The sequence below is a fragment of the Rhinopithecus bieti genome, unplaced genomic scaffold (genome assembly GCF_001698545.2).
Source record: "Rhinopithecus bieti isolate Rb0 unplaced genomic scaffold, ASM169854v2 scaffold_32760, whole genome shotgun sequence".
NCBI classification, from domain to species: domain Eukaryota; kingdom Metazoa; phylum Chordata; class Mammalia; order Primates; family Cercopithecidae; genus Rhinopithecus; species Rhinopithecus bieti.
The window spans coordinates 336,428-361,593 of NW_016813956.1; the positions used below are offsets into that span (position 1 = coordinate 336,428).

The 25,166-nt window shown below is 42.3% G+C and overlaps 2 protein-coding genes across 6 annotated transcripts in view; both read left to right on the forward strand.

Annotated features, from left to right (window-relative positions):
• H1-4 (H1.4 linker histone, cluster member) overlaps positions 1-21,240 on the forward strand; it is a 28,255-nt gene extending 7,015 nt beyond the window's left edge. Inside the window, exons 2-3 of one of the 3 annotated variants that reach the window (XR_001880889.1) lie at positions 5,156-5,195; positions 21,222-21,240. Coding sequence is in view for 2 of the 3 variants with exons in the window: in XM_017849141.1 (XP_017704630.1) it covers positions 6,327-6,986 (660 nt within the window). In the remaining variant the exon portion in view is untranslated. Of the gene's footprint in view, positions 1-5,155; positions 5,196-5,320; positions 7,044-21,221 lie in introns of those variants that run through there. The other 2 variants (XM_017849141.1, XM_017849142.1) reach the window with 2 other exon arrangements.
• Positions 7,948-22,002, forward strand: LOC108513403 (histone H2B type 1-M-like). Of its 3 annotated transcripts, none has more exons than XM_017849147.1 (2): positions 7,948-8,425; positions 21,920-22,002. In XM_017849147.1, exon 1 carries the CDS (start codon positions 7,964-7,966, stop codon positions 8,414-8,416), a length of 453 nt encoding a protein of 150 aa, XP_017704636.1. In that variant the 5' UTR covers positions 7,948-7,963; the 3' UTR covers positions 8,417-8,425; positions 21,920-22,002. The 3 variants fall into 3 exon arrangements, with proteins under 3 accessions (XP_017704636.1, XP_017704635.1, XP_017704634.1); XM_017849146.1 differs by lacking the exon at positions 21,920-22,002 and adding an exon at positions 21,222-21,592; XM_017849145.1 differs by lacking the exon at positions 21,920-22,002 and adding an exon at positions 8,723-9,979.
• Positions 22,003-25,166: the final 3,164 nt, after the last annotated feature.

Consider the following 25,166-nt stretch of genomic DNA (forward strand, 5'->3'; position numbering starts at 1 on the left):
TTTTTTTTTTTTTTTTTTTTTTTTTTTTGTCTTTAGCCTTAAAGTATGCAAGTAAATTTTTTTTGTTTGTTTTCTTCTTTTTTTTTTCTTGACATAAGGTCTTGCTCTATCACTCAGGCTGGAGTGCAGTGACATGATCTCAGCTCACTGCAACCTCTGCCTCACTGGTTCAAGTGATTCTCTTGCCTCAGCCTCCCAAGTAACTGGGATTACAGGTGCATGCCACCACACCTGGCTGATTTTTTTTATTTTTAGTAGAGACTGAGTTTCACCTTGTTGGCCAGGCTGGTCTCGAACTCCTGACCTCAGGTAATCTGCCTGCCTCGGCCTCCCAAAGTGCTAAGATTACAGGCAAAAACCACCGCGGCTGCGCAGGGAGTATGCAATTAATATTGTATTCCAATGTTACTTAGGTTAACTTTTATCTCCTTCCCTCCCTTAAGTGTTACTATGTTATTAAGTTAATACAGCTTGGTTTATTTGTTTAATTCCTTGTATTCCATTTTGTTTCCCCCATTTCTATCAGTTTTAATAGTTTGTATAATAGTTTATTTTGCTAGTATATGAAACATTACTATAGTTGTAAGAGTCACTTATATGAAAAGGTATACTCAAAAAAGTGTCAATCCCTTCTTATCCTTACTGTTTTTTCCCATTCCTCCTTTCCCCGTTTCTTTCTCGTCCACCTCCCACAGGTAGCCAATGATTTTTAGTTTTTGATTTATCCTTTCTATATTTCTTGTCCACAAATGAATAAAAAATTGTGTGTTTTCTTATATTCCCTTCTTTCTCAGCAAAGGTCATTGTATTTTGTATATTCCTTTGGACTTTGCCTTATCACTTAAACATATATCCTGGAATTTATACTAGTTCATAGAGATCTTAGTTAGTCATTTTTGTAGCTGCATATTACCACACTGTGTAAATGCATCCTACTTTATCTAACCACTCTCTTATGTAGGGGCATTAAAGTTGTTTGAAATATTTTATAATTCCAGGCCGGGCGCGGTGGCTCAAGCCTGTAATCCCAGCACTTTGGGAGGCCGAGACGGGCGGATCACGAGGTCAGGAGATCGAGACCATCCTGGCTAACACGGTGAAACCCCGTCTCTACTAAAAAAATACAAAAAACTAGCCGGGCGACATGGCGGCGCCTGTAGTCCCAGCTACCCGGGAGGCTGAGACAGGAGAATGGCGTGAACCCAGGAGGCGGAGCTTGCAGTGAGCTGAGATCCGGCCATAGCACTCCAGCCTGGGTGACAGAGCGAGACTCCGTCTCAAAAAAAAAAAAAAAAGAAATATTTTATAATTCCAAATATTGCTGTGATGAATAACCATGGGTGTGCAAATCACAGCTTTTATTATTGACTTAAGTAAAAAGAAAACAATGTTGAAGATAATATATAGTCCATCTATCTAGTATAAAGCACCTCTTTTCCAAACTCTGTCTTTAATGAAACAATCATGGTAACATTATATTAAAATACAGAAATTCAGAATTAAGCTCTTCGAGTAAAGAACTGTGAGGTAAAAGCAACCAAGCACAATCTTCTCTTTTCTTTCAACTTTTCTGCAAAGCACATTGTCCCCTTAGTTCATAGTCATATTTGTAGCTGCATATTACTGCTATCATGTCCAAAATAAAACAATTAGAGTGTCCCCATTTTCCAATACTCAGGGTACCTTAAAGACTTTAAAAATGCCAATGATAAGAAATTATTTTCTTAGCTCGTTAAAGAATAACATACTTGATAATATTTTATGACTATAAAAGCTCAAGAAATTGCACAAGGAAGACATACTATCACTGTAGTCATGTGAATAGGCACAGCAGAAATGTCTTTTACTTAGGGGCCTAAAACACAAAGAATTGTGTATATAACTAAAACTACATGCAGTGAAAACTGATATTTTATATTCTATTCTAATTCACTAAAAAGAGAAATAATTTGGCCTTGACAACTAACTTGATTTCACATCTTTTCATGCTTGTTCAGACCTGAAGCTTGAGAAAACACTGTTTAATAACACTGTTTTTTGTTTTGTTTTGTTTTGTTTTGTTTGAGACAGAGTCTCGCTCTGTGGCCCAGGCTGGAGTGCAGTGGCCGGATCTCAGCTCACTGCAAGCTCCGCCTCCCGGGTTTACGCCATTCTCCTGCCTCAGCCTCCGAGTAGGTGGAACTACAGGCGCCGGCCACCACGCCCGGCTAGTTTTTTGTATTTTTTAGTAGAGACGGGGTTTCACCGTGTTAGCCAGGATGGTCTCGATCTCCTGACCTAGTGATCCGCCCGTCTCGGCCTCCCAAAGTGCTGGGACTACAGGCTTGAGCCACCGTGCCCGGCCAATAACACTGTTTAACATGCTTTGAAGTAAAACCAATGTGCGCTGGAATCTGGAATGTACCTCTTACAAACAGTTTTCTCAAGATAACTTCTTAACCTCTGCATGTCCATTTCCTCCTATGTAAAGTGGAGATTCTATCCATAACAGAGGATTCTTACACTGACTAAGTAAGAATGCAGGTAGCTCAGGCTGCAGCCCAGTTGTAGTGGAAAAAAAAAAAAATTTTGCAGATGGCACATAGTACAATAGCCAACAAATGGAAAGGATAACTATCATTAAAATGATAAAAGGATAAGGAATGTAGATGCTGTACTAGAGGATTCAAGTAGTTCACAGGCAGCCAAGGTTCAGTCTACCTTCTGTGGTTGAAAAATAAAGACTTATTGGATGATTAACTTTACTTACTCTCCTTTCTCCTTCTTCAGCCCACTATAGTGGCCAGCCAGGTGTGAATCAAAAGAAGTCAAGATTGGACTAATGCTGTCCCCATCTTTCCAATATATGGTCATATTCAGCATGGATATCATTTCTAAGATCTCCATAAATCCATGGGAGAACTCACATGACAGGAAGCACATTTGCCCTGTTGGTCGTCTCTAGTGAGTTCAGCAGAGCTCCCAAACTTGGGCCAGCATAAGAGTGACATGAGAAACCTGGTAAATATTCAGATTCTGAGGACCTACTGAAGAGTTATGACATCAGAATAATCTTGAGCAAGGCCTCATAATCTGTTTAAAACACATGCATGACTGGGTGGCTCATGCCTGTAATCCTAGCAGTTTGGGAGGCCAAGGCAGTTGGATCACTTGAGGTCAGGAGTTCAAGACCAGTCTGACCAACATGGTAAAACCCTATCTCTACTAAAACTACAAAAAATTAGCTGGATGTGGTAGTGGGTGCCTGTCATCCCAGCTCTTCGGGTGGCTGAGGCAGGAGAATTGCTTGAACCCTGGAGGCGGAGGTTGCATTGAGCCAAGATCTTGCCACTGCACTCCAGCCTAGAAAACAGAGCGAGACTCCGTCTCAGTCTCAAAAACAAACAAAACACATAGGCCAGGCGAGGTGTCTCAAGCCGGTGAATCGCAGCACTTTGAGAGGCCGAGGTGGGTGGATCACCTGATATCAGGAGTTGGAGACCAGCCTGACCAACATGGTGAAACCCTGTCTCTACTAAAAATACAAAAATTAGCTGGGCGTGGTGGCAGTCACCTGTAATTCCAGCTACTTGGGCTTTTGAGATAGGAGAATTGCTTGAACCCGGGAACCAGAGTTTGCAGTGAGCTGAGATAGCACCATTGCACTCCAGCCTGGGTGACAAGAGCGAAACTCCATCTGAGAAAACAATAATAAAATAAAAAATAAGACATATGCGTGAACATGTGTGTGTGCACACACACCTAGTTCTGAGATAGCCAGCCCACTGATCAATAAGAAAGTGAGGCCTTTTGTTATTGTTCATATTTCATCACCAACAAATATCAAATAGATGCTTGATTTAATAGTGGCCAATTCTCAATCTCTGTCACCCAGGCTCAAGAGCACATTCACTGCAACCTCCAACTTCCTGGTTCAAGGAATTTTCCTCCCTCAGCCTCCCAAGTAACTGGGATTACAGGCGCATGCACACCACCACACCTGACTAATAACTTTATTATTATTATTATTATTGATTATTATTTTTATTTTATTTTATTTTATTTTAGCAGAGATGAGGTTTCAGCATGTTGGTCAGGCTGGTCTCGAACTCCTGATCTGAGGTCATCCATTCGCCTTAGCATCCTAAAGTGCTGGGATTACAGGCGTGAGCCACTGCTCCCAGTCCATGCATTTCGAGGCAGAGACAGTGGTTGCAGTGAACAGAGATCCCGCCATTGCACTCCAGCCTAGGTGACACAGTGAGACTCTGTCTGAAAAAAAAAAAAGAGAAAGAAAAGAAAACACACCACAGCTTAAGGGGGCAAGCAGTGGAAATTGAAAGACCACAGAATTTGGAGTTTAACTCCTTCCTAGCCATGAGGAATACACTGGATAAAGTGAGGCATGTGAAAGCAAACTTCCATGTGTTGTGTAACTTTCAGCCATTTACAGGAGTGGTTTTTGTTGTCATTAAATAGCTATAATGTTACCATTCTGGAATCAAATGCCCATATAATCAGTTTCCCTAGTATGTTTTGGAGATTTATCCATCTCCCTTTTTATTTCAATAAACAGCAAAGGACACATTTATTTTTGCACTGCTGTGCAATAATTAAATTTTATTTATTTACACATGAAGATATTAAAAACATTAATAATTTACATCACTTTTATACCAAATTCAACATTAAACAGTATTGTGTTGACACATTTCACTCATGTTATATCAAAATTCTATATTCTCTTTATTTCAGTAGCAGAATTGTTGTCTGGAGATTTTGGGCAATGAAATTAAAATTTAAAGTGATATCCAATGCCATATTACAATCAGCCACGTCCACAGAACAGTATCATATCAACTTAGAGCATTGGGCAAAATTTTATTTTGTTTCCATGATAAGCGGCTTGTAGTTCCACCCATACTGTTCCAGCCATACCGTTATTCAGAAATAATTCTTTTAGTTGGGCTTTCATTGCCCTACTACATACACTCTTCTTGGTTGGGCAACTACATAAAGAGATTTACTCAGACATTGTTCAAAGGATATTTTCAGAGGGCAATGATTTATAATAGCTTAGATAGACTCTCAAAGCTCTGCTTCTGAGATCGAAATTTGAACTTGTCATTTAATCACTACAAGTCACTTATTTTTCTTTCTATTGCGCTCTGCAAAGCGATGGGATACAGTCTTCAGGGGGATTGAAACCATACATGGTGAGTGGACTATTCCTCAACTATTCAGTAATAATAGCGGCTGGGCTTCTCTAATAATGGGAGTAGATATATTTCAATCTACAGTTCTTATTTAGTTTCCCTTATCAACAATGTTTCAATTCCAGCTCTAAGCTACTTTATTGCAATTTGGTTCTGAAGCATATGCCAAAAGCACTCAGCAAGGCTGCAGACAAATGCTTTAAAGAAAAGTGCACCTCCACTTCCAGTGACTTTATAAACATCACATTCGAAAATTAATCTTTTTTCAACTCTGTACCCTGAGTATATTTTGGACTTCCCTTCGTTCCCAAATACCCTGAATTCAAGGTATCTCAATCCATGGAGCAGTTGTCCAGAGGAAGAGAGAAGCAACAGCCCCGCCCCCAACCCTTGGGAGCAGAAAGGGAAAGAATTATCCAAAGGAATTGTTTAAAAACTCAGATATAGCGGACAGATGTAAAACCATGGCTGCATAGACTGATGTCCCAGGGGTCCAAAACTTAATGTCAAATGAGGAATAATTTGTTTAGCATTAAACTAAACCAGTTTGATGAACTCAAATGCCCTCGGCTCAATAGGCAGGACTCTCCGAGGAGCCTGTGTTACTTCCCTCACTTAAGTGCAGATTTGTAATAAAAATCTTAATGCCAGTGGCATGCTTTTTGGATATATCAGAAGCTAACCACTTGGAGAATCATATTTGAGAGGTCAGAAAACTCCACAGTTAAAGATCGGTTTATAATTTACGAAGAAAATAGAAAGTTTTGTTTCTCTGAGTTGAAATTTGCCAAGCACGGCGGGAAATATTGCAAGTTTTTGGCACAAGGCTTTGTGCTTTCCTCATAATTTGAGATCTGCGTGAAGCCTGAGGGTTCGGGGATCATTATCTGAGAAAACCGGGTAGTTCGGTGTAGACAATTTTATTTTTGGCTTTTTTTGAGGTGTAACAAACACAACTCGGGATCCGAGAGGACACTCTGCGGCTGCCAGCGAGGCGGGCTGGACAGCGCACCAATCACGGCGCAGCTCCGCCCTATATAAACGGGCGGGCGCAGCGCCGCGGCCCGAGTCCCGGCCAGTGCCTCTGCTTCCGGCTCGAATTGCTCTCTGTCTCTCACGCCTGCCTTCAACATGTCCGAGACTGCGCCTGCCGCGCCCGCAGCTCCGGCCCCTGCCGAGAAAACACCCGTGAAGAAGAAGGCCCGCAAGTCCGCAGGTGCGGCTAAGCGCAAAGCGTCTGGGCCCCCAGTGTCCGAGCTCATTACTAAGGCTGTTGCCGCCTCCAAGGAGCGCAGCGGTGTATCTTTGGCCGCTCTCAAGAAAGCGCTGGCAGCCGCTGGCTATGACGTGGAGAAGAACAACAGCCGCATCAAGTTGGGTCTCAAGAGCCTGGTGAGCAAGGGCACTCTGGTGCAGACCAAGGGCACCGGCGCATCGGGTTCTTTCAAACTCAATAAGAAGGCGGCCTCTGGGGAAGCCAAGCCTAAAGCTAAAAAGGGAGGCGCGGCCAAAGCCAAGAAGCCCACAGGAGCGGCGAAGAAGCCCAAGAAGGCGACGGGGGCAGCCACCCCTAAGAAGAGCGCCAAGAAGACCCCAAAGAAGGCGAAGAAGCCGGCTGCGGCTGCTGGAGCCAAAAAAGCGAAAAGCCCGAAAAAGGCTAAAGCAGCCAAGCCAAAAAAGGCGCCCAAGAGCCCAGCGAAGGCCAAAGCAGTGAAACCCAAGGCGGCTAAACCAAAGACCGCCAAGCCCAAGGCAGCCAAGCCAAAGAAGGCGGCAGCCAAGAAAAAGTAGGAAGTTCCTTTGGCCAACTGCTTAGAAGCTCAACACAACCCAAAGGCTCTTTTCAGAGCCACCCACCGCTTTCAGTAAAAGAGCTGTTACACTATCAGGGGGCGTGGCTGGGAATAAGACGCCGCTAAGTAGGGGTGGGTCTCCCGGGAACAAAGTCGGGAGGGAGGAAGAGCTGTTTTGACCAGGGGTCGTTTCGCGTTCCGTTGGCCAAGCAGGAGTGCAGCCATGTCATTGAGCTTTTATTGCGTTCTCGAAAGCTGGAGTTAAACCCACTTCGACCGCCCTAGTACTTAACACTTACTTAGCAGGACCTGCCTGCAAATATCATGGGAAAAAAGTCGGGATTTTCCCGGGCTTATAGGCTGGGACGTACGAGTTCCGAATAGAGAACTATCAATTTCCGTGCTGGTTCCCTACCGAGTATGGCAGGCAATGAAGGAGTGGAGAGAAGTATGTCTCAAGACACAGGTAGCATAGTGCACTATTTCAACCACTGCCACAACTAAAAATTAGAAATTGACACTGCAGAAAATACTTGGTCCTCAAATGTAGCATTTGCATAGATGGACTTCCCAAACGCAAAACTGCCAGACTTCCAGGGATATCCCAATTACCATGGCTTATGTATGCAACGAGTCCTATAATTTGTTAGAGGAAGAAAACAGAGAATGTGAGCTCTCCTAATCTGAAGTATCTTTCAGTGTAAGTTCTGACACCACAACGCTAATAAAAAGTCTGATCTCAAAAACAACTGCTCCAAGAGAAATGCACAGCTGACTTGTCTAAAGAGGCCTATTTATAGTAGCCTCGGGTAGTCTGGTCTGGGCGTTCTGATTGGGTAAAAGTAAAGTAATGAAATAGCCAATGAAAAGGTAGACTTTTAAGTGTCGTTTACATTGGCATTTGTGACGACACACGAAAATTAATCCAATCATAAACGAAATCTGATTAACCTCATTTGAATACCGCATCTATAAATGAACGGGGCATCGGTGGGAGTGATTATTTTCTCAGGTGTTTGCGACAGTGTTGTAATTATTAACGTTACTATGCCTGAGCCTACCAAGTCTGCTCCTGCCCCAAAGAAGGGCTCCAAGAAGGCGGTGACTAAGGCGCAGAAGAAGGACGGGAAGAAGCGCAAGCGCAGCCGCAAGGAGAGTTATTCCGTGTATGTGTACAAGGTGCTGAAGCAGGTTCACCCCGACACCGGCATCTCTTCCAAGGCAATGGGGATCATGAATTCCTTCGTCAACGACATCTTCGAGCGAATCGCCGGCGAGGCTTCCCGCCTGGCGCACTACAACAAGCGCTCGACCATCACTTCCAGGGAGATCCAGACGGCCGTGCGCCTGCTGCTTCCGGGGGAGTTGGCCAAGCACGCCGTGTCGGAGGGCACCAAGGCCGTCACCAAGTACACCAGTTCCAAGTAACTTTGCCAAGTAAGCATCTTTACACCTAATCCCAAAGGCTCTTTTAAGAGCCACGCATGTTTTCAGTAAATGAGTTGTAATTTCATTCAAAGGGGGGATTATTGAATTTCTCGGCACCATACTACCAATCTTTAATGTTACGTTAGTACTGCAGAGGAAATACTTGGAAATTATAGGTAATAACAATAGGTACCAGAAACTGAGTGCTATGGGCACGTACTAGATCATTAGCTCATTTAGTGTCAGATAACACTAACATAAACTGAAAGTACTGTAAGTGTACAGCTCTTTCGTTTCCGTGTGCAGATTTCCAAGTTGATCGTGATGTTGATCTGGGACTTCGCGTGGTGACGGCCCACCCTGAGCACAAAAGAGCACCCTTTTGCAACTTCCTTCTGTTTGGAGCTTTCTCCACCATCACCCCCGCCCCCCAGTTTCTTCTAAAATTTTTACTATGCAGATACGTGATAACTGCAAGTAAAGGCTGAAGACAATGTGAGCTGAACACGGAAGTATTACAAAGGTTTCTGGTTTGCTTTGTAATTGGGCCAGTTTCTCTCTGAAGCTCTTAGGCGAGTAGGGGAGGGAAAGGCGGATCCTAGGCGCTGAGGTGCAGGAAAAAAGAAGCAGCTTCTGAGACACCTTAAAATTATTTTGCTAAACCGTCTTTTTCAGAAAGCCATTTAATTTATAGTTTTCTTTTGGCAGCTTTCAGGTTAAAAGTCCACTAGGTAACGGCAGAAACCCAAATAGTCATTAAGGTGTCTGACTGCAGGTAGGCAATAGTTACCGCAGGACTGAAGCCCCATTTGCAGTACAATTTACCCTTTCCTAGGTGCCCCTTAGTACCTAGGACTGGAGAAGGTAGAAAGGGAAAGAAAACCTCCTTCTGGCAGGATGTAGCTTCTGCTGCACAAGATAGAATGATGACAAAAGGTTTTCACTGCTGGGGAATGGATGATTGTGGGAGAAAAAGAATCTCGGAAGAGTCGAGAGGGAACAAGGAGGGAGTGGGCAGAAGGAAAGGAACCATTACTTACGACGTGAAAAGTGTGAGATGGATGAGGCTAGGTTTGGAGTCAAATGTTAGCTGAGATGGAGAATTTAGGTGGTGGATGATCATTGTCTAAAAGACGAATGAATTTAGAAGTTCATTGTCCTCATGCCCTCATAAACAAACATGAAATCTGGGATTATGGGATACATTTTCCATAACGTGGCAAGCTTGATACTTGAACGGATAACTAAAAACCTGAATAACAGTTTCTAAATTCTTAAAAGTAACAAAGAGGGTCTAAAAAAGTAAAGAGAAATCAGAGCCAGGGATTTGGCCCATGTTAAACCCCAAGCACTACAGCTGGCTTTTACCCAACCCTTAAACTTTCATTTTTAGGGTGTTATATGGAAACTGACCAGGGTATATAGAATCTGATAAGAAATATTTTTAGGTGAAGGTGAGACACCAGACGAAAATCTGTCAACTCAGGGTAGAAGGATGAACTGGAAATAAACACACATACAAACCCATCACAGATGAATGCAAATAAAAGAGTCAGCTCTGCAGTTGGGTTCTAAGTGTTTCATGTGTCAGTGTGAAGAGATCACCAAACAGGCTTTGTGTGAGCAACATGGCTGTTTATTTCACCTGGGTGCAGGCAGGCTGAGTCCGAAAAAGGAGTCAGCAAAGGGTGGTGGGACTATCCTTGGTTCTTACAGGTTTTGGGATAGGTGGTGAAGTTAAGAGCAATGTTTTGGGGGCAGGGGGTGAAGCTCACCAAGTACATTCTCAAGGGTGGGGAGAATTACAAAGAAACTTCTTAAGGGTGCGGAGATTATAAAGAACATTGATTAGTTAGGGTGGGGTAGAAACAAATCACAACAGTGGAATGTCATCAGTTAAGCTATTTTCACTTCTGTGGATCTTCAGTTGCTTTGGGCCATCTGGATGTATACGTGCAGGTTACTGGGGATATGATGGCTTAGCTTGGGCTCAGAGGCCTGACATTGAGCAGTATAGATTCCACTGCTAAGGTCTGGACTACAAGCCATCCTTGATGCTTACTTATTCCTGGCATTCATACCATAGGGATTCAAACACCCAAGCTGCGAATTTAGGCACATCCCAGGCTGGTTTTGTGCCCCTGAACACCCGGTAGAAACAAATACAAGTCATCTCTGGAAAACAAGCTTCACTTTACACCTCAACAAATTGCCACAGCTAAAATATACCCCCCAAAATGCACAAGCAGCTTCACAATCAAAATTAACCAAACATCGTGAAACCAGAAGTATGACTAATGAAAACAAAAGCAACAGACAAGGGGAGCTGGGTGTGGTGGCTAATGCCTGTAATCCCAGCACTTCGGGAGGCTGAGGCTGGAGGATTGCTTGAGACCAGAAGTTTGAGATCCTGTCTCTGAAAAAAAAAAAAAAAAAAAAAAAAAAAAAGCAACAGACAATGGAAATGAAAGGAATGAAAAGGGAGAATTAACAAGATACAGACTTGAGACCAGGCACAGTGACTCATGCCTGTAATCCCAGCACTTTGGGAGGCCAAGGCAGGCAGATCAGGAGGTTAGGAGTTCGAGACCAGTCTGACCAACATAGTGAAACCCTGTATCTACTAAAAATACACAAAAAAGTAGCCGGGTGTGGTGGTGTGTGCCTTTAATGCCAGCTACTCAGGAGGCTGAGGCAGTAGAATCGCATGAACCAGGGAGGCGGAGGTTGCAGTGAGCCAAGATCGTGCCACTATACTCCAGCTTGGGCAACAAGAGTGAAACTCCATCTGAAGAAAAGAAAAAAAAAAGAAAAAGAGTCTTATAAATATATTGAAGGACTAAAGAAATACAAAAAGTGACCACAGAGATTTGAAAAAAGAACCTAATAGAAATTATAGAAAATAAACATATAAATATAAGACAAATTAAAATAAAAGGTTACTCCATGAGTTTAACAGCAGCCAATTGGACCTACCAGTAGAAATGTAATAAACTATGTAATCAGCTCTTAAGGAATTATGTGAAATGCAAAGAGAAAAATGCAAAAGTGAGTTTAAGAAACCTGGAATTAGGGCTGGGGAAGGTGACTCATGCCTGTAATCCCAGCACTTTCGGAGGCCGAGGCAGGAGGATAGCTTGAGCTCAGGATTTGGAGACCAGCCTGAATAATATGGCAAAACCCCGACTCTACTGAAAATACAAAAAATTAGCCAGTCCTGGTGGTGCGTGCCTGTGGTTCCAGCTACTCAGGAGGCTAAGGTGAGAGAATCACTTGAGCCAGGGAAATTGAGGCTGAAGAAAGCCATGATCACCCCACTGTACTCCAGCCTGGGCAATGAGAATGAGACTTTGTCTCAAATAATAAATAAATGAAAAGAGACTTGGAATTAGTAGTAAAATATGATCTGGCATGGATCTAATCACAGTACCAGAAGAAACAATCAGGTAGAATGATGCAAGTATGAGATTTAAAAGATCATGGCCAATAATTTTCTAGAATGGATGGATTACTAATAATTAAAAATAATATAAGAAAATAAAAATTGAAACTAATGTATTGCTCATCAAAGCAAGCCTTGGTTAAAAAAGTAAATATTTAAACAGAGAAAAATAATACCAAAAAAACGGAGTCACTGTGTGCTGTGAATTAATAAACTCTCCAAATTTTTACAAATGTAATACTGATTTTCAAAATATTGTGACTTCTGTTACATATTGACATATGACCTCACACTAAAGCACTGTTTGAAATTCTGCATGTAGGAGGATAATTGGACAATTGGTTATTTACGTGAATTTTGTGTCTAACTATCAAATTCTATTAATCCTAATCAATATTTAGATGACTGACTTGATTTTAATTGCACATAGTACTATCATTAGCAAATAAAAATGTTTGATATTCTCTCCAGTAAATATTTATTGTTTGCTTTAATCATCTTACTGTGCTAGCTACCATCACAAACAATATGTCATATTAGACATGCCAGCAGGTATTGTCTTTTTCCTCACGTTCATAGAAATGACTTCGGTGGTTGATAATTTATAATTGCTTTTGTGTGTATGTGCATGCATGTGTATGTGTAGTTTTCACTGTGTTAATGTAGTTTTTGGTTTTTGTTTCTTTGTTGTTGTTGTTGTTGTTGTTTTGAGACAGAGTTTTGCTCTGTTGCCCAGGCTGGAGTGCAGTGACCGGATCTCTGCTCACTGCAACCTCCACTTCCCAGCCTCCCGCCTTCACTTCAGCCACCTGAATAACTGGGATTACAGGCACACACCACTACACTCGGCTAATTTTTTTGTATTTTTAGTAGAGACAAGGTTTTGTTATGCTGGCCAGGTTAGTCTCAAACTCCTGACCTCAAGTGATCTGCCCGCCGTGGGGTCCCAAAGTGCTGAGATTACAGGTGTCCGCTACCGTGCCAAGCCCTGTAGTTTCCTTCTATTCTTCTTTTAAGATTTCATATTAGGAATGATTTATGAATTTTATTCGATCACTTTGACATCTGAAGAAATCATATGCTTTCTCTTTTTTAACCCTGTTGCCATGAAGTATAGATAGATTTCCTTGTGTTGATTCATACTTTTATTCCTAGTCCAAATCTTATTTGGTCATGTTATATTATTATCTTAAATAATAGCTGGGTAAATTTTGTTAATATTTTTTATGGATTTTTTTCCATTTCTATTCACATAAAATCATTCTATGATTTCTTTTTTTTTTCTTTTTTTTTTTTTTTAAGATTTAGTCTCTCTCTGTCATCCAGGCTGAAGTCCAGTGACATGATCTCGGCTCACTGAAACCTCCACCTCCTGGGTTCAAGCGATTCTCCTACCTCAGCCTCCTGTGTAGCTGGGATTACAGGCATGAGCCACTGCACCTGGCCCATTCTATGATGTTCTGTTTTGGGCTTACCTTTATCAAGTTTCATTATAAAAATTATGGTAGCTCTGTAAGCTTAATTGTGGGGCTCTCCATCTCTATTAAGTTTTCTATTGCAGTGTAACAAATTATCCCAAAACTAATTTCTGTGAGTCAAGAATCCAGAAGTGATTTAGCTAGGTGGTTATGGCTCAGGGTCTTGTTGAGGTTGAAGTCAAGTTGTAAACATAGGCTACAGTCATCCGAATCCTTGACTGTAGCTGGAGGATTCCCTTCTGAGGTGGCACATTCATATATCTGGCAAGTTCAAGCTGACTGTTGGGGTGGAGGCCTCAGTTCCTTGTCCGTTAGACCTCTCTAGAGGGGTAACTGATTATCTTCAAAAACCAAACAACTGTTATCTCTTAGCAGGAGAAAACAGAAAGAGAAGGGGGAAGGAATAAACTGCAATGACTTTTGTGAACAAGATTCGAAACTCACACACTTCACACTTTTTAAACATTATTTATTTATTTATTTATTTGAGACAGAGTCTTGTTCTGTCACCCAGGCTGGGATGCAGAGACCTGATGTAGCTTACTGCACCTTGGAACTCCTGGGCTCAAGCAATCCTGCCTCAGACTCCCAAGTAGCTGAGACTACAGGTGTGAGCCATTTCATCTGGCATATGTTTTTCAATATAAGCAAGGCACTGAAATCTGGCACATACCCTGAAGTAGAATTAAGCTACACCTTTTCAGATAAGAATAGTAAAAGAATTTCTTGAAATATTCCAAAGCCAAAAATTTGGACATTGACCCCAACTGCAAAAATACCTCAGCAAGTTCCAAAATCTTGAAGACTTCTGAGTAGATCCCTCCATGGGTGAGAAGGCCAACCACAAGCAACACTCAGTGGTAGCAGGAGGTGGCAGGGGTGAGGGCAGGAAGCAGTGCCCCTCCCAGTCTCCCAGCAGATCTGTCACCATGATCAGCCAGCCCTCTATATCACCCACCGGCCAGCCCATCCTGGAAAATGACAAGTGGACAAGCCAACACTCCAATTTGGGGAAGTGAAAAACCATTTAGCCCTGGTGCTTGAGGCAGGGAAAGGGATGGGATGGGCAAGAGTCCATGGCCATGCCCAGTCCCAGGACAGGGAACAAAAAAAGGACAGGCCTGGAGTTATTAGCATGGGCCTTTGTACTGAGTAGCAATGTGCACACCATTTGGGCTATCAGAGTAGCCCTGGACAGGAGCCTCCACATCCCCTTCCCTCTCCTCTCTCTATGATTCCTTACATCCTAACTTCTTCTAAGCGGGGAGAGCAAGGGGGAGATATACATAGATATATATATGTATCTCTATATATAACATAAATATATATTTTTATATATATGTAAAATTATATATATATATAATTTTAAAGTATTGATAGTTCATCTGGATTACCAAAATCTGCAGCCCTACCATAGCTAGTAGGCTCCAACCCTGGTCCCCAAACCTAATGTCTTCCTGCTCACCTTCCAATCCCTTCCAGCCAACTTTGCAGCCCACAAAAAGGCTCTATAGGCCCCATTGCCCGACACCATCCCATGGAAGGCTCTGGTGGCACCCCTGAGCCCAGGAGAACCAGCACCTTGATCTTGTAGGGTTTGTCATCACTATGTTCTCTCTCTGCTGTCCCTACCATGCCCATCTGCCATTTTCTGGGAGAAGGAAACCAAAGGATCTAAACTTGGGCTTGGGGAGAGATTCTAGCCTCTCCTCACTCCCCTCTTCCCACACTCTTTACTCCCTAGCCCAGACAGATGCTCATATCAAGAAAGAGTATTGAAAGATGATTTATTTTTCTCTGACCTTTCTGTCCCTGGGAAAATGGAAAAAAAAAAAAATCAACAATTAAAAAACAAGAAATTAGCTGGGCACAGTGGGTCGCGCCTATAATCCCAGCACTTTGGGAGGCTGAGGCAGGCGGATCACTAGCTCAGGAGATGGAGACCATCCTGGCTAACACGGTGAAACCCTGTCTCTACTAAAATTACAAAAAAATTAGCCAGGCGTGGTGACTGGCGCCTGTAGGAGGCTGAGGTAGGAGAATGGCGTGAACCCGGGAGGTGGAGCTTGCAGTGAGCCGCGATCACGCCACTGCACTCCAGTCTGGGCAACAGTGCGAGACTCCGTCTCAAAAAATAAATAAATAAATAAATAAATAAATAAATAAATAAATAAGAAATCAGAAATCCCCAACTAATCCACAGAAAATGATGTCTATCCTCTCCCCTTGGATTTTGTTTTGGAAATATTTTTAAGTTGCCTTATTGTGCCGTGGGAATCTAAAATACCCAAATGTCTGTTTTCCACGGTGGAGAGCCAACCTAAAGAGCTCCCACCTTCTCTGAATGTGCCTGGTCTTGGACTCCCTAGAATCTTTCTCTGGGCTGCTGCATGTACACAGCCTCTGTCCTGGAGGCAAGAGTTAGTGGTGGCTTGGATCAGAACCATGCCAACATATCCCTGCTATTGCATCGTTTGAAGCTGACATCCTGTGTCTGTACACAGCTGCTACCGTTGTGTCCTTACTCTGCGTGCTTTTGCCTCATGCCAGGCCCCATCCTGCCATGACATCTTTCATCCTACCCATGAAACCCCAAGGCCAAGTTTGCTTCAAATAAACTTGAGCTGAGAAATATTTCACAGCTGAGGCTTGGAAATATTTCCTGTGTTGACCTGAAAGATCTCTGAGACCTCAAGGAGGCTCTGTCTCTCTTAAAAAGTGGAGAAAGTTGCCATTCTCCTACTAGAGTCTGGTGGAGTATCCCCATCTTGCATCCCCCCTCTGTAAGCCATCTGTCTCTGCCCACCCTCCAATTGACCTCACCTGGGAATGAGGGATGAAAAGGAGGTGGGGGCTGGGAGGGATACCTGCCAGCTGGTGAAGCCCAGTGGCAGGAAAATGTAAGTGGACATAGAGTATACCTGACTTCTCTTCTTCAGTCACTGACTGGGTTGGGCTGTGAATGACAGTGGAATGACTGAAATCTGCTGTCATCAGAAGCTAGGGAGTGTGATGAAGGACTGACCCACAAAGACTGGAATGTGTGTCGGGTACAGGGATAACTACATGTTCACTCTCGGTGGGATCTGGGCAACACAGAGGAGTTGGAGGTCCTGTTGCTCACTGACTCAATGTCTTTGACCCTCCTTTTCAACTGATTACTATGTTGAGCCCAAAGGCTGGGAGTACGAGACAGTATCACAGGCTGACAAAGGCTTATCTGTTACCTTGGACATCTCATTGCTTTTAGCCTGGGCCCTTCCCTGACTTTGACCTCTCAGTGGTTGGTATGTGGGAAGCCCATTTCAGTTCCTATGACCCATGTCTCAAACCATGGTCTCTGCTATGACAGTGGAATCTGAGGCCTTTCCCTGCTCAGTCTGTTGCCTGCTTCACGTCGTACCAGATACTGGGCTCCTGGATCCCCTCCTCCTTCCCTTTATTTCTCCTTTCCTTCAGGTCATGCAGTCATGTACTATATCCAGCACCACAGAAACTTCATTATTTTTCCTCTGCTGCATCTGGGGCCACAAAGAAACCTTGGGATGTGGGAAAAGGCTGTTCTTATCTGGGGTTTACTCCCAGGTCAGGGAGCTGCCATCTTCTTCACACACATTCCTCAAAGAGGAAGCCCCTTTGGGGCAGGGAGGTAAGGACTTCATCTCAACATAGATTGGTGGTTGGCATGAGCAGAGGGGGCTTTTTTTTTTTTTTACACAGTCTTGCTTTGTCACCCAGGCTAAAGTACAATTGTTCAATCTCAGCTCACTGCAACCTCTGCCTCCTGGGTTCAAGCCATTCTCCTGCCTTAGCCTCCCTAAGTAGCTGGGACTACAGTCATGCACCACCATGTCCGGCTAATTTTTGTATTTTTAGTAGAGACAGGGTTTCACCATGTTGACCAGGCTGGTTTCGAACTCCTGACCTCAGGTGATCTGCCCGCCTCACCCTCCCAAAGTGCTGGGATTACAGGCGTGAGCCACTGCACCCGGCCTCTTTTTTGCTTTTCTTTACATTATTTTCTTTCTTTTTTTCTTTTTGTTTTCTTTTTCTTTCTTTTTTTTTTTTTTTGTAACATGATAGGAGTTAATGTTGCAAAGAGTAGTTTACATCTTCAACTTCTGAAGACACTTGAATTTAGGACCAATGTATCTGTGACAAGCATGCCAGAAGTGGCAGGGACCATCAGGGCTAGCTACTTCATACCTACCATCCTCCCATGGGGATCCAAGACCTGAGACACAAAGCAACAGCCTGCCCAGATCCCTCTTTTCATCATATCTCTTTCAAGGTTTGTCCATGCCCACACAACCTTTGGGAATCAAACATCAGAAGGTCTGTGTGTCTCAGCCCTGTTAAGGGGCAGGTTTCTCTTTCACCCGCTCTTGTACCTGGGAACAAATGGCCCTCCCCCAGCTTAGACCCCTGAGGCTCAGATAGAGGTGCTAAGCCCCTATGTCAAAGTTGCTAAATATTTTTGTGTTGTTCTATCAATCCTTTTCCTGGTGATTGATTTTACAAAAGTAAGTAAGCTGCTTAGAAGGCCCTGGAAGTGAGGAGAAGAGCAGAGGAAGATGACTATGGAGGGTGAGGGTTGTTTTTGTCAAAAAAGGCTAGGTAGAGTAATCTGAATTATCTGGTACCCTCCTGAATGGAATCCTCCCATGTTGAAGGGTCCTTGGATTTTCCCCAGCCTGGACCCTATCCCCCTTCAGGCATGTTGATGGTTGAAAAGATAAGAACTCAGAGCCATTTCTCACTGGAGACAAAAACTTGTCATCTGGCTTCATACAGAAGGTTCCATCTTACGCTCATAGTATATCATCTTTACCATGGGCCAGTGTATCGTATTTAAAAGGACAAAAAAAAAAAAAGGGCAACGTAAAATACTTGAATGAGCTTGTATTATAACATTAATATTACTGAAGGTATCTGCTTTCCAGGCGGAAGTGATTCATTTATTATTCTAGTCCTGCTTTAGTCCTTTGTAATTTGTGGTAATTGTGCTTTCCTTTTTAATATAAAAAAAAGTGTATAAAAATAAAACCTTGGGCCGGGCCCAGTGGCTCACGCCTGTAATCCCAGCACTTTGGGAGGTCAAGGCGGGCAGATCACCTGAGGTCGGGAGTTCAAGACCACCCTGGCCAACATGGAGAAACCCCATCTCTACTAAAAATATAAAATTAGCTGGGTGTGGTGGCACATGCCTGTAATCTCAGCTACTCAGGAGGCTGAGGTAGGAGAATCGCTTGAACCTGGGAGGCGAAGGTTATGGTGAGCCGAGATCACACCATTGCACTCCAGCCTGGGCAACAAGAGCAAAACTCCGTTTTTTTTAAAAAAATAATAAATAAATAAGTAAAAATAAAAATTTGATAAGGCAAAAAAATGTAAAAAAATTTACTGACATAATTTAAAATCACTATACCTTTTTTATATTTGAAATGTTTGGATGTAAAAAGCATTTGTGCTTTAAAGACTACATAGAAATCAAATGTACAATCACCTGGCTCTACCTTTATAAATGGCAGAACCTTTAAGAATTTCGACAATTCAGACTAAAATTGACCACTATCCACAGAGACAAAGCCCAATAAAATCCCTTCACAATATCCTGATGGACTTTTCCCTGATATTGTAAAGGACAAAGTAGTGCCTCTACAGGTTGTATAAAACATTATCCCAGCACATAGCAGGTACGTTTTAAAAAATATGCATTGAATGTATTAATTCATCTGACAAATCTTAAACTGCAGTCTGTAAAAAAATTCTCTAGTGTCTGATTGTTGTTAGAATGTCCAACAAACAGATTGGGCCTTTTTAAAGAAAACAACAAACTGAAGCAGAGAGATTAATACAATAAAAATTTTAAATCCTAGAAAATACTGTAGAGTATGAAAAAATTTTAAAAAATGGAAAAAACAAATTAATGAAATTTAAATTGCACAAAAAGTTAAAACTAAGTTAATAATTTAATATATAAAACTTAAGATTAATGTTTAAGTAATAGTAAAAAAAAGATCCAAGTGTAAGATTAATAAGATTAATAAGATTAACTCAGCAGAGAGAGGTATAAAAAAAAGAAACCAAATAGAAGAAATCAGTCATGAAAGATTTGTAAGGAAATTCATGAAGTATGCAAAACTCCCTAGGTACTGGCTTGGGCACTGCAGATACACGGAGAGATATGGTGGTCCTTGACCTCCTGGAACCCTCAGTTAAGGAGACTTACAGCTAATTGTTTTCATTTTCCTTTGTCTTTCACTAAAGCCTAAAGAAGTGTGTCTCATAGTCTGGAAATCTTCAGCAAAGTCAAATGAACTTGGGCTCATACAGGAACTACCAAATTAATTGCATTAAGGCAAACATATTTATTCTAATTTTTGGGTAATAAAATATTCTGTTTTAAAATTTCAAAATATTATTTATAAATACAAAATAATATTTTATAAATATAGCCAAGTTACAATTACTTTCTAGGAAATTGGGGACAGCATGAGAAAAAAGGTGAGAGAAGTTGAGAAGGACTCAGAAAAGGAATGGAAGAAGCAAACCCCTACTAAAAAAGGGAGGGGCCAGCTGCAGTGGCTCACAGCAATTTGGAAGACCGAAGCAGGCAGATCACGAGGTCAGAAGTTCCAGATCAGTCTGGCCAATATGGTGAAACCCTGTCTCTACTAAAAATACAAAAATTAGCCAGGCCTGCTGGCATGCACCTGTAGTCCCAGCTGTACATGGGAGGCTGCGGCAAAAGAATCGCTTGAACCCAAGAGGCGCAGGTTGCAGTAAGCCAAGAGGGCGCCACTGCACTCCAGCCTGGGCAGCAGAGGCTGTATCAAAAAAAAAAAAAGGTGGGGCGGGAAAGAGCTTGGAGACCTAAGAGAAACCAAAAGCAAAATATGGTAGAAAGACAGAGAGAAAACTAAAAGGGGACATAAGTACATAGGCCTTGTCATATATTTGGTGTCTCAGTTGTGTGTAATACCTGTCAAATAATAACTGAAATATTTCTCGCATTTCTTGGGTTTTGGATTAAGCGGATTGATGAAAATGTCACCATATCTGAGAGGTTTTCTCTGACCATCAAATGTAAAATGGCATCCTTCTATCCTCATTCTTAACTTGCTGTATGCATTCCTCATTATACTTAGCACTATCTTAAATTTGTTTATTGTTTGCCTCCCCTTCCAATCCTGAAGGTCCATAAAAACAGGGAGTTTACCTGTTTTGCTGCTGGTTTCCTAATGCCTAAGGCTGTTCCAGGCACATGGCGGACTCTCAAAAAGTATTTGCAGCATGACATAATTTATAACATAATTGAAGTGCACAAATATCTATAACTACGGGAATAGAGGTCACTACTGAGTTGTCACAACGGTTCAACTGAATGAGTGACTCAGATTTTCTGGGTTTCACTTTCCTCATCTATACAAAGAGGATAATAATAGTAGATCACTTCTTAAAGTTATTTTAAGATAGTTCATGTAAAGCTCTTAAAACAGTGATGGACTTTTAGTAAGCACTTAGCAAAATTTAAGAGTTATTATATTTTCCTTTTCACTGAGTTAAAATGCAAATTAGAGTGTTCAAATATTTTCAGGTCAAAAATGAAAGGGAGAGAATATGAGCTTTTGAACTATTTGAATCCCACCCAAGAAGGGTAGTTGGGGAATTTGAAACAAAGATCACATTATTCAGTGATATTTCTTGACTAAGCATGACTTATTATGTGTTAATGCTACTAAAGTGTAGCTAGAACTGAAGTAGAAATTCCTATAGTTCATCATAGAAGCACATGTAAAAAGAATCCTCTTTATATAGAAAATATTAATGGTGATGGCAAAATGGCACCTAATAACTAAACCCTTCTTATTTCTTCAATCAGGGGAGAGACATGAAGGCAGAGGAGAAATGAATGCATAAAATAACTGGCAATATGAATCTATCCATAGAACTTAGGAAGTCTCGTCTGACTCAAAATGACTGTGTGAATCCCACCCAAATCCAACTCATACTGGTTTGCTACACACTGGTTCATCAAATGAAGGTTACCGAGGGGAAGAAACTAACAAGATGTTTGCACTTCATGTTACTTTTTGAGTTTATAAACATAAAAATAGAATTTACTTCCGTTACAGACCTAGTTAATTCATTACTTGCCATGGACTACCTTTGCTAAGAAAAGTCTGAATGAGAAGATGGCAATAAGTCTGAAAAGAAAAGTTATAATTAATAAAATCTGCGGAGAATTGTAAATTCTGCTTTCATTGTTGATCCAAACCCTTCTTCTCAGACCTCCCATTTATAGACATCTATCTACATACCTACCTACCTACCTATATATCTACCTGTTTTCACTTTACTTTCCAGCATCGAGGTCTGAGTGGGTAAGGCCTAAGCACTGATTTGGCTTTGGTAATGAACCTGAAGTTATAAACAGATTAGCTTATGCTAAGCTGCCATTTGAAAGGTCTCCTCCAGCATCTGAATTAAGGGAAACAATGTTTTGAAGCAGTCACAAAACTTTTCTAATGCATTCGATCTGAGGTAAGACCTGATAATTTGTACTTCTAAATTATCCAGGTGATGCTGATGCTGCTGCTCCGGAGACCGTATCAGGAGAGCTTTACTTTAAAGGAAATGAAACTGCCCTAAAATGTTAACACTAAATAGCCACACAAAGCCGGAAAATCGCACAGAATTTCAAGCAGAAGATGAAAGGTCCTGAAAAATGGCAGCGGTCATCCTACTCCCGGTACGGCTATGCGGGCATGAAAAGGAGTCTTGGGGCCCATCGTGCCCCTCCATGCAGGCTCCCTCATAAGGTCATCCCATCAACCTTTGCCACAAAGGCCCGCCCCCTCATAGGGCCGTCCGGCCATGCCCCTCCGTGCCCTGACTACAGAGCTACACTTTACGCCGCTGCCACGTTACGCCCATCCGGCTCCCGTATACGGCGTCACGAACGTTTAACGTCCGGCCGGCGCGCGTCCGGGACGTTTCCCCGTAGGCCGCTAGCAGGTGGTTCCCAGTCCCCGGCGAGTGGACTTCTTTCTTCTGCGGCCACCAGATCGCCGGACATCGGAGACTTCGAACAATCCGGTGGACAGTTTAAAAACAGAGGACTGGCCGTCGCAGTGGCTCACGCCTGTAATCCCAGCACTTTGGGAGGCCGAGGCGGGCGGATGACGTGGTCAGGAGATAAGAGACCATCCTGGCTTACACGGTGAGACCCCGTCCCTACCAGGTGTACAAAAAATTAGCTGGGTGTGGTGGCACGCGCCTGTAGTCCCAGCTACTCAGGAGGCTGAGGCAGAAGAATTCGCTAGAACCCGGGAGGCGGAGGTTGCAGTGAACGAGATCGCGCCACTGCACTCCAGCCTGGCGACAGAGCGAGACTCCGTCTCAAAACAAAAAAACAGAGGACCAGAAATTTTGAAGACTGAGAAGCCAGGCAACAATCTTCCCTTGATCTTTTTGCTCCTCTCACAAGAGTTTTTCAGACTGCTGAAACCAACGAGAAGAGTGAGGAAGCAGGAAGAAAATTTCAGCTTCAGTCTCTCAGCATCCTCCTGCTTTCTCTCAGAGAGCCGGCACTTCCCCCCTTCTCTACTAGCTGAAAATATGCCTCCCATCTCCAAGGAGACGTTTCTTGCACCTCCCTTACTGTTCTCACGCCTGTAGGGCTCTTCGTGTGGGGATTCGGTGTATGTATGTATATGAATGTGTGCGAATAATTATTTTCTAATTGAATTTAAAAAAAAAATCATCTTCAGGTACAGTTAGTGCCGTCCTCCATTAAACAGCAGGCACGGTGTCTAGGGCCCACAGTTCTTTTAGGGGCTCATGAAAATATTTTAATTTCTTCTGAAGTCAGAAGGGGAAAAATGAACATTTAAGTCGAAGAAGACGTTATATATTAATCTTCATATGACTTTAATAAAGGAAGGTGCCCACGAAGGCAGAAGCACCTCAGGTGCAAAAAAGACAATGCAGCCGTTGGTGCACATAGCTGACAACCCTTACGAGTTATTTTTATTTCTTTTTATTTTTTATTTTTTACACATATATTTCTAAGTGATTTCCAGATACTAATGTCAGCCCCAAGACATACCTGTGCACTGTTATCCCACTTTTTTTTTTTTTTTTTTTTTTTTTTTTTTGAGATGGAGTCTCCCTCTGTTGCCCAGTCTGGAGTGCAGTGGTGCAATCTCACCTCATTGCAACCTCCACCTCCCGGGTTCAAGCGATTCTCCTGCCTCAGCCTCCTGAATGGCTGGGATTACAGGCGTGCTCCACCATGCCCTGCTAATTTCTGCATTTTTGGTAGACACAGGGTTTCACCATGTTGGTCAGGCTGGTCTGGAACTCCTGACTTGTGACCCGCCCGCCTCTGCCTCCCAAAGTGCTGGGATTACAGGTGTGAGCCACCACGCCCGGCCTGTTATCCCACTTTTACCCATGAGTATATACCAAGTGAAGCTTAAAATAACTTGTCCAATGTCCTACGCCTAATACATGGCAGAGAGCTTTCTGACCTAGGCAGGTTAGCTCCAGGGTCCCTTCTTTACATTACAAATATTATCTCTTGGTAACTCTAAGGAATTAATTTAACAACATGTAAAAACAAAACCTTGCATTTCACATGATCAGTGAGATTTCCACTTTTCTCTCTGCCGGTAATAGTACTGCACATAAACATAGTACAGTATATACCTGTCTCTTTTTTTTATGGTACTCTCCCCATATCACACTACACGCCCACGCAATTACCACTTCTCTGGTCTTCAGGGATGCTTCTCTCTTCATCTTGCTTCAGCACCCCAACACCATGTATGGAGATGAAGTCTCCATTCTCTGCATTGAAAACACACACCAACTTGAGTCAACCAGATTCCTATAGCAAACAGTGTGAGTTGAGTTTAGAATCAGAGAAATATTTTATCGTTATTCACCCTCTCTACTCCCCTTATTCCCAGGGATACAGAGTTAAAGCATCCAGTGAAGAGCTATCTGTAGGCAATTAGAATATGTCAGCAAAGAGGCTCCTAGAAAACTCCAAAAATGCCTAACTCTGTTCTACTCACCTACTGGTTATGCCTAGACCAAATGCCACACTGTTTTAATTACTGTAGGTTCATATGTTTTCATATATAGTGCTAAGTCACGGTCTATCACTCTCTTCTTTCTTTTCCTTTTTCTTTTTTTCTTTTTTTTTTTTTTGAGAATCATCTTGACGATTTTCATTCATTGATATGAATTTTACAGTGCTCTACAAAATATTCATTAGGGTTTGCTTGACATTACATTTTTCAGTAATTTACAAAACTATCCTTTTAGGAGAGTTTATGTGAACATTTTAGTATATTGAATCATCACAAAACATAAACATAGTACACTATAAAGCTGCCTCTTTTGAAAATGGATATTGTTTTATGTACTTAATGACATTACAAAATTTTTATCATATACATCTGGAATATTTACTCTTGGATTTAGAATCTGTTGTACTGTTGTGATGTCTGGCTTTTCTGTAATACCTTGATTTCAGATAGGTAATTGCTAGTGTATAAAAATGCCATGAATTTTTGTATGGTACTCTTATGCCCACTAATTCCAATTCTTTTTTTTTTTTTTTTTTGACGGAGCCTTGCTCTGTCGCCCAGGCTGGAATGCAGTGACTCAATCTTGGCTCACCGCAATCTCTGCCACCCAGGTTCAAGCGATTCTTCTGCCTCAGCCTCCCGAGTAGCTGAAACTATAGCCACGTGCCACCACACCCAGCTAATTTTTTGTATTTTCAGTAGAGATGGGGTTTTACTGTGTTAGC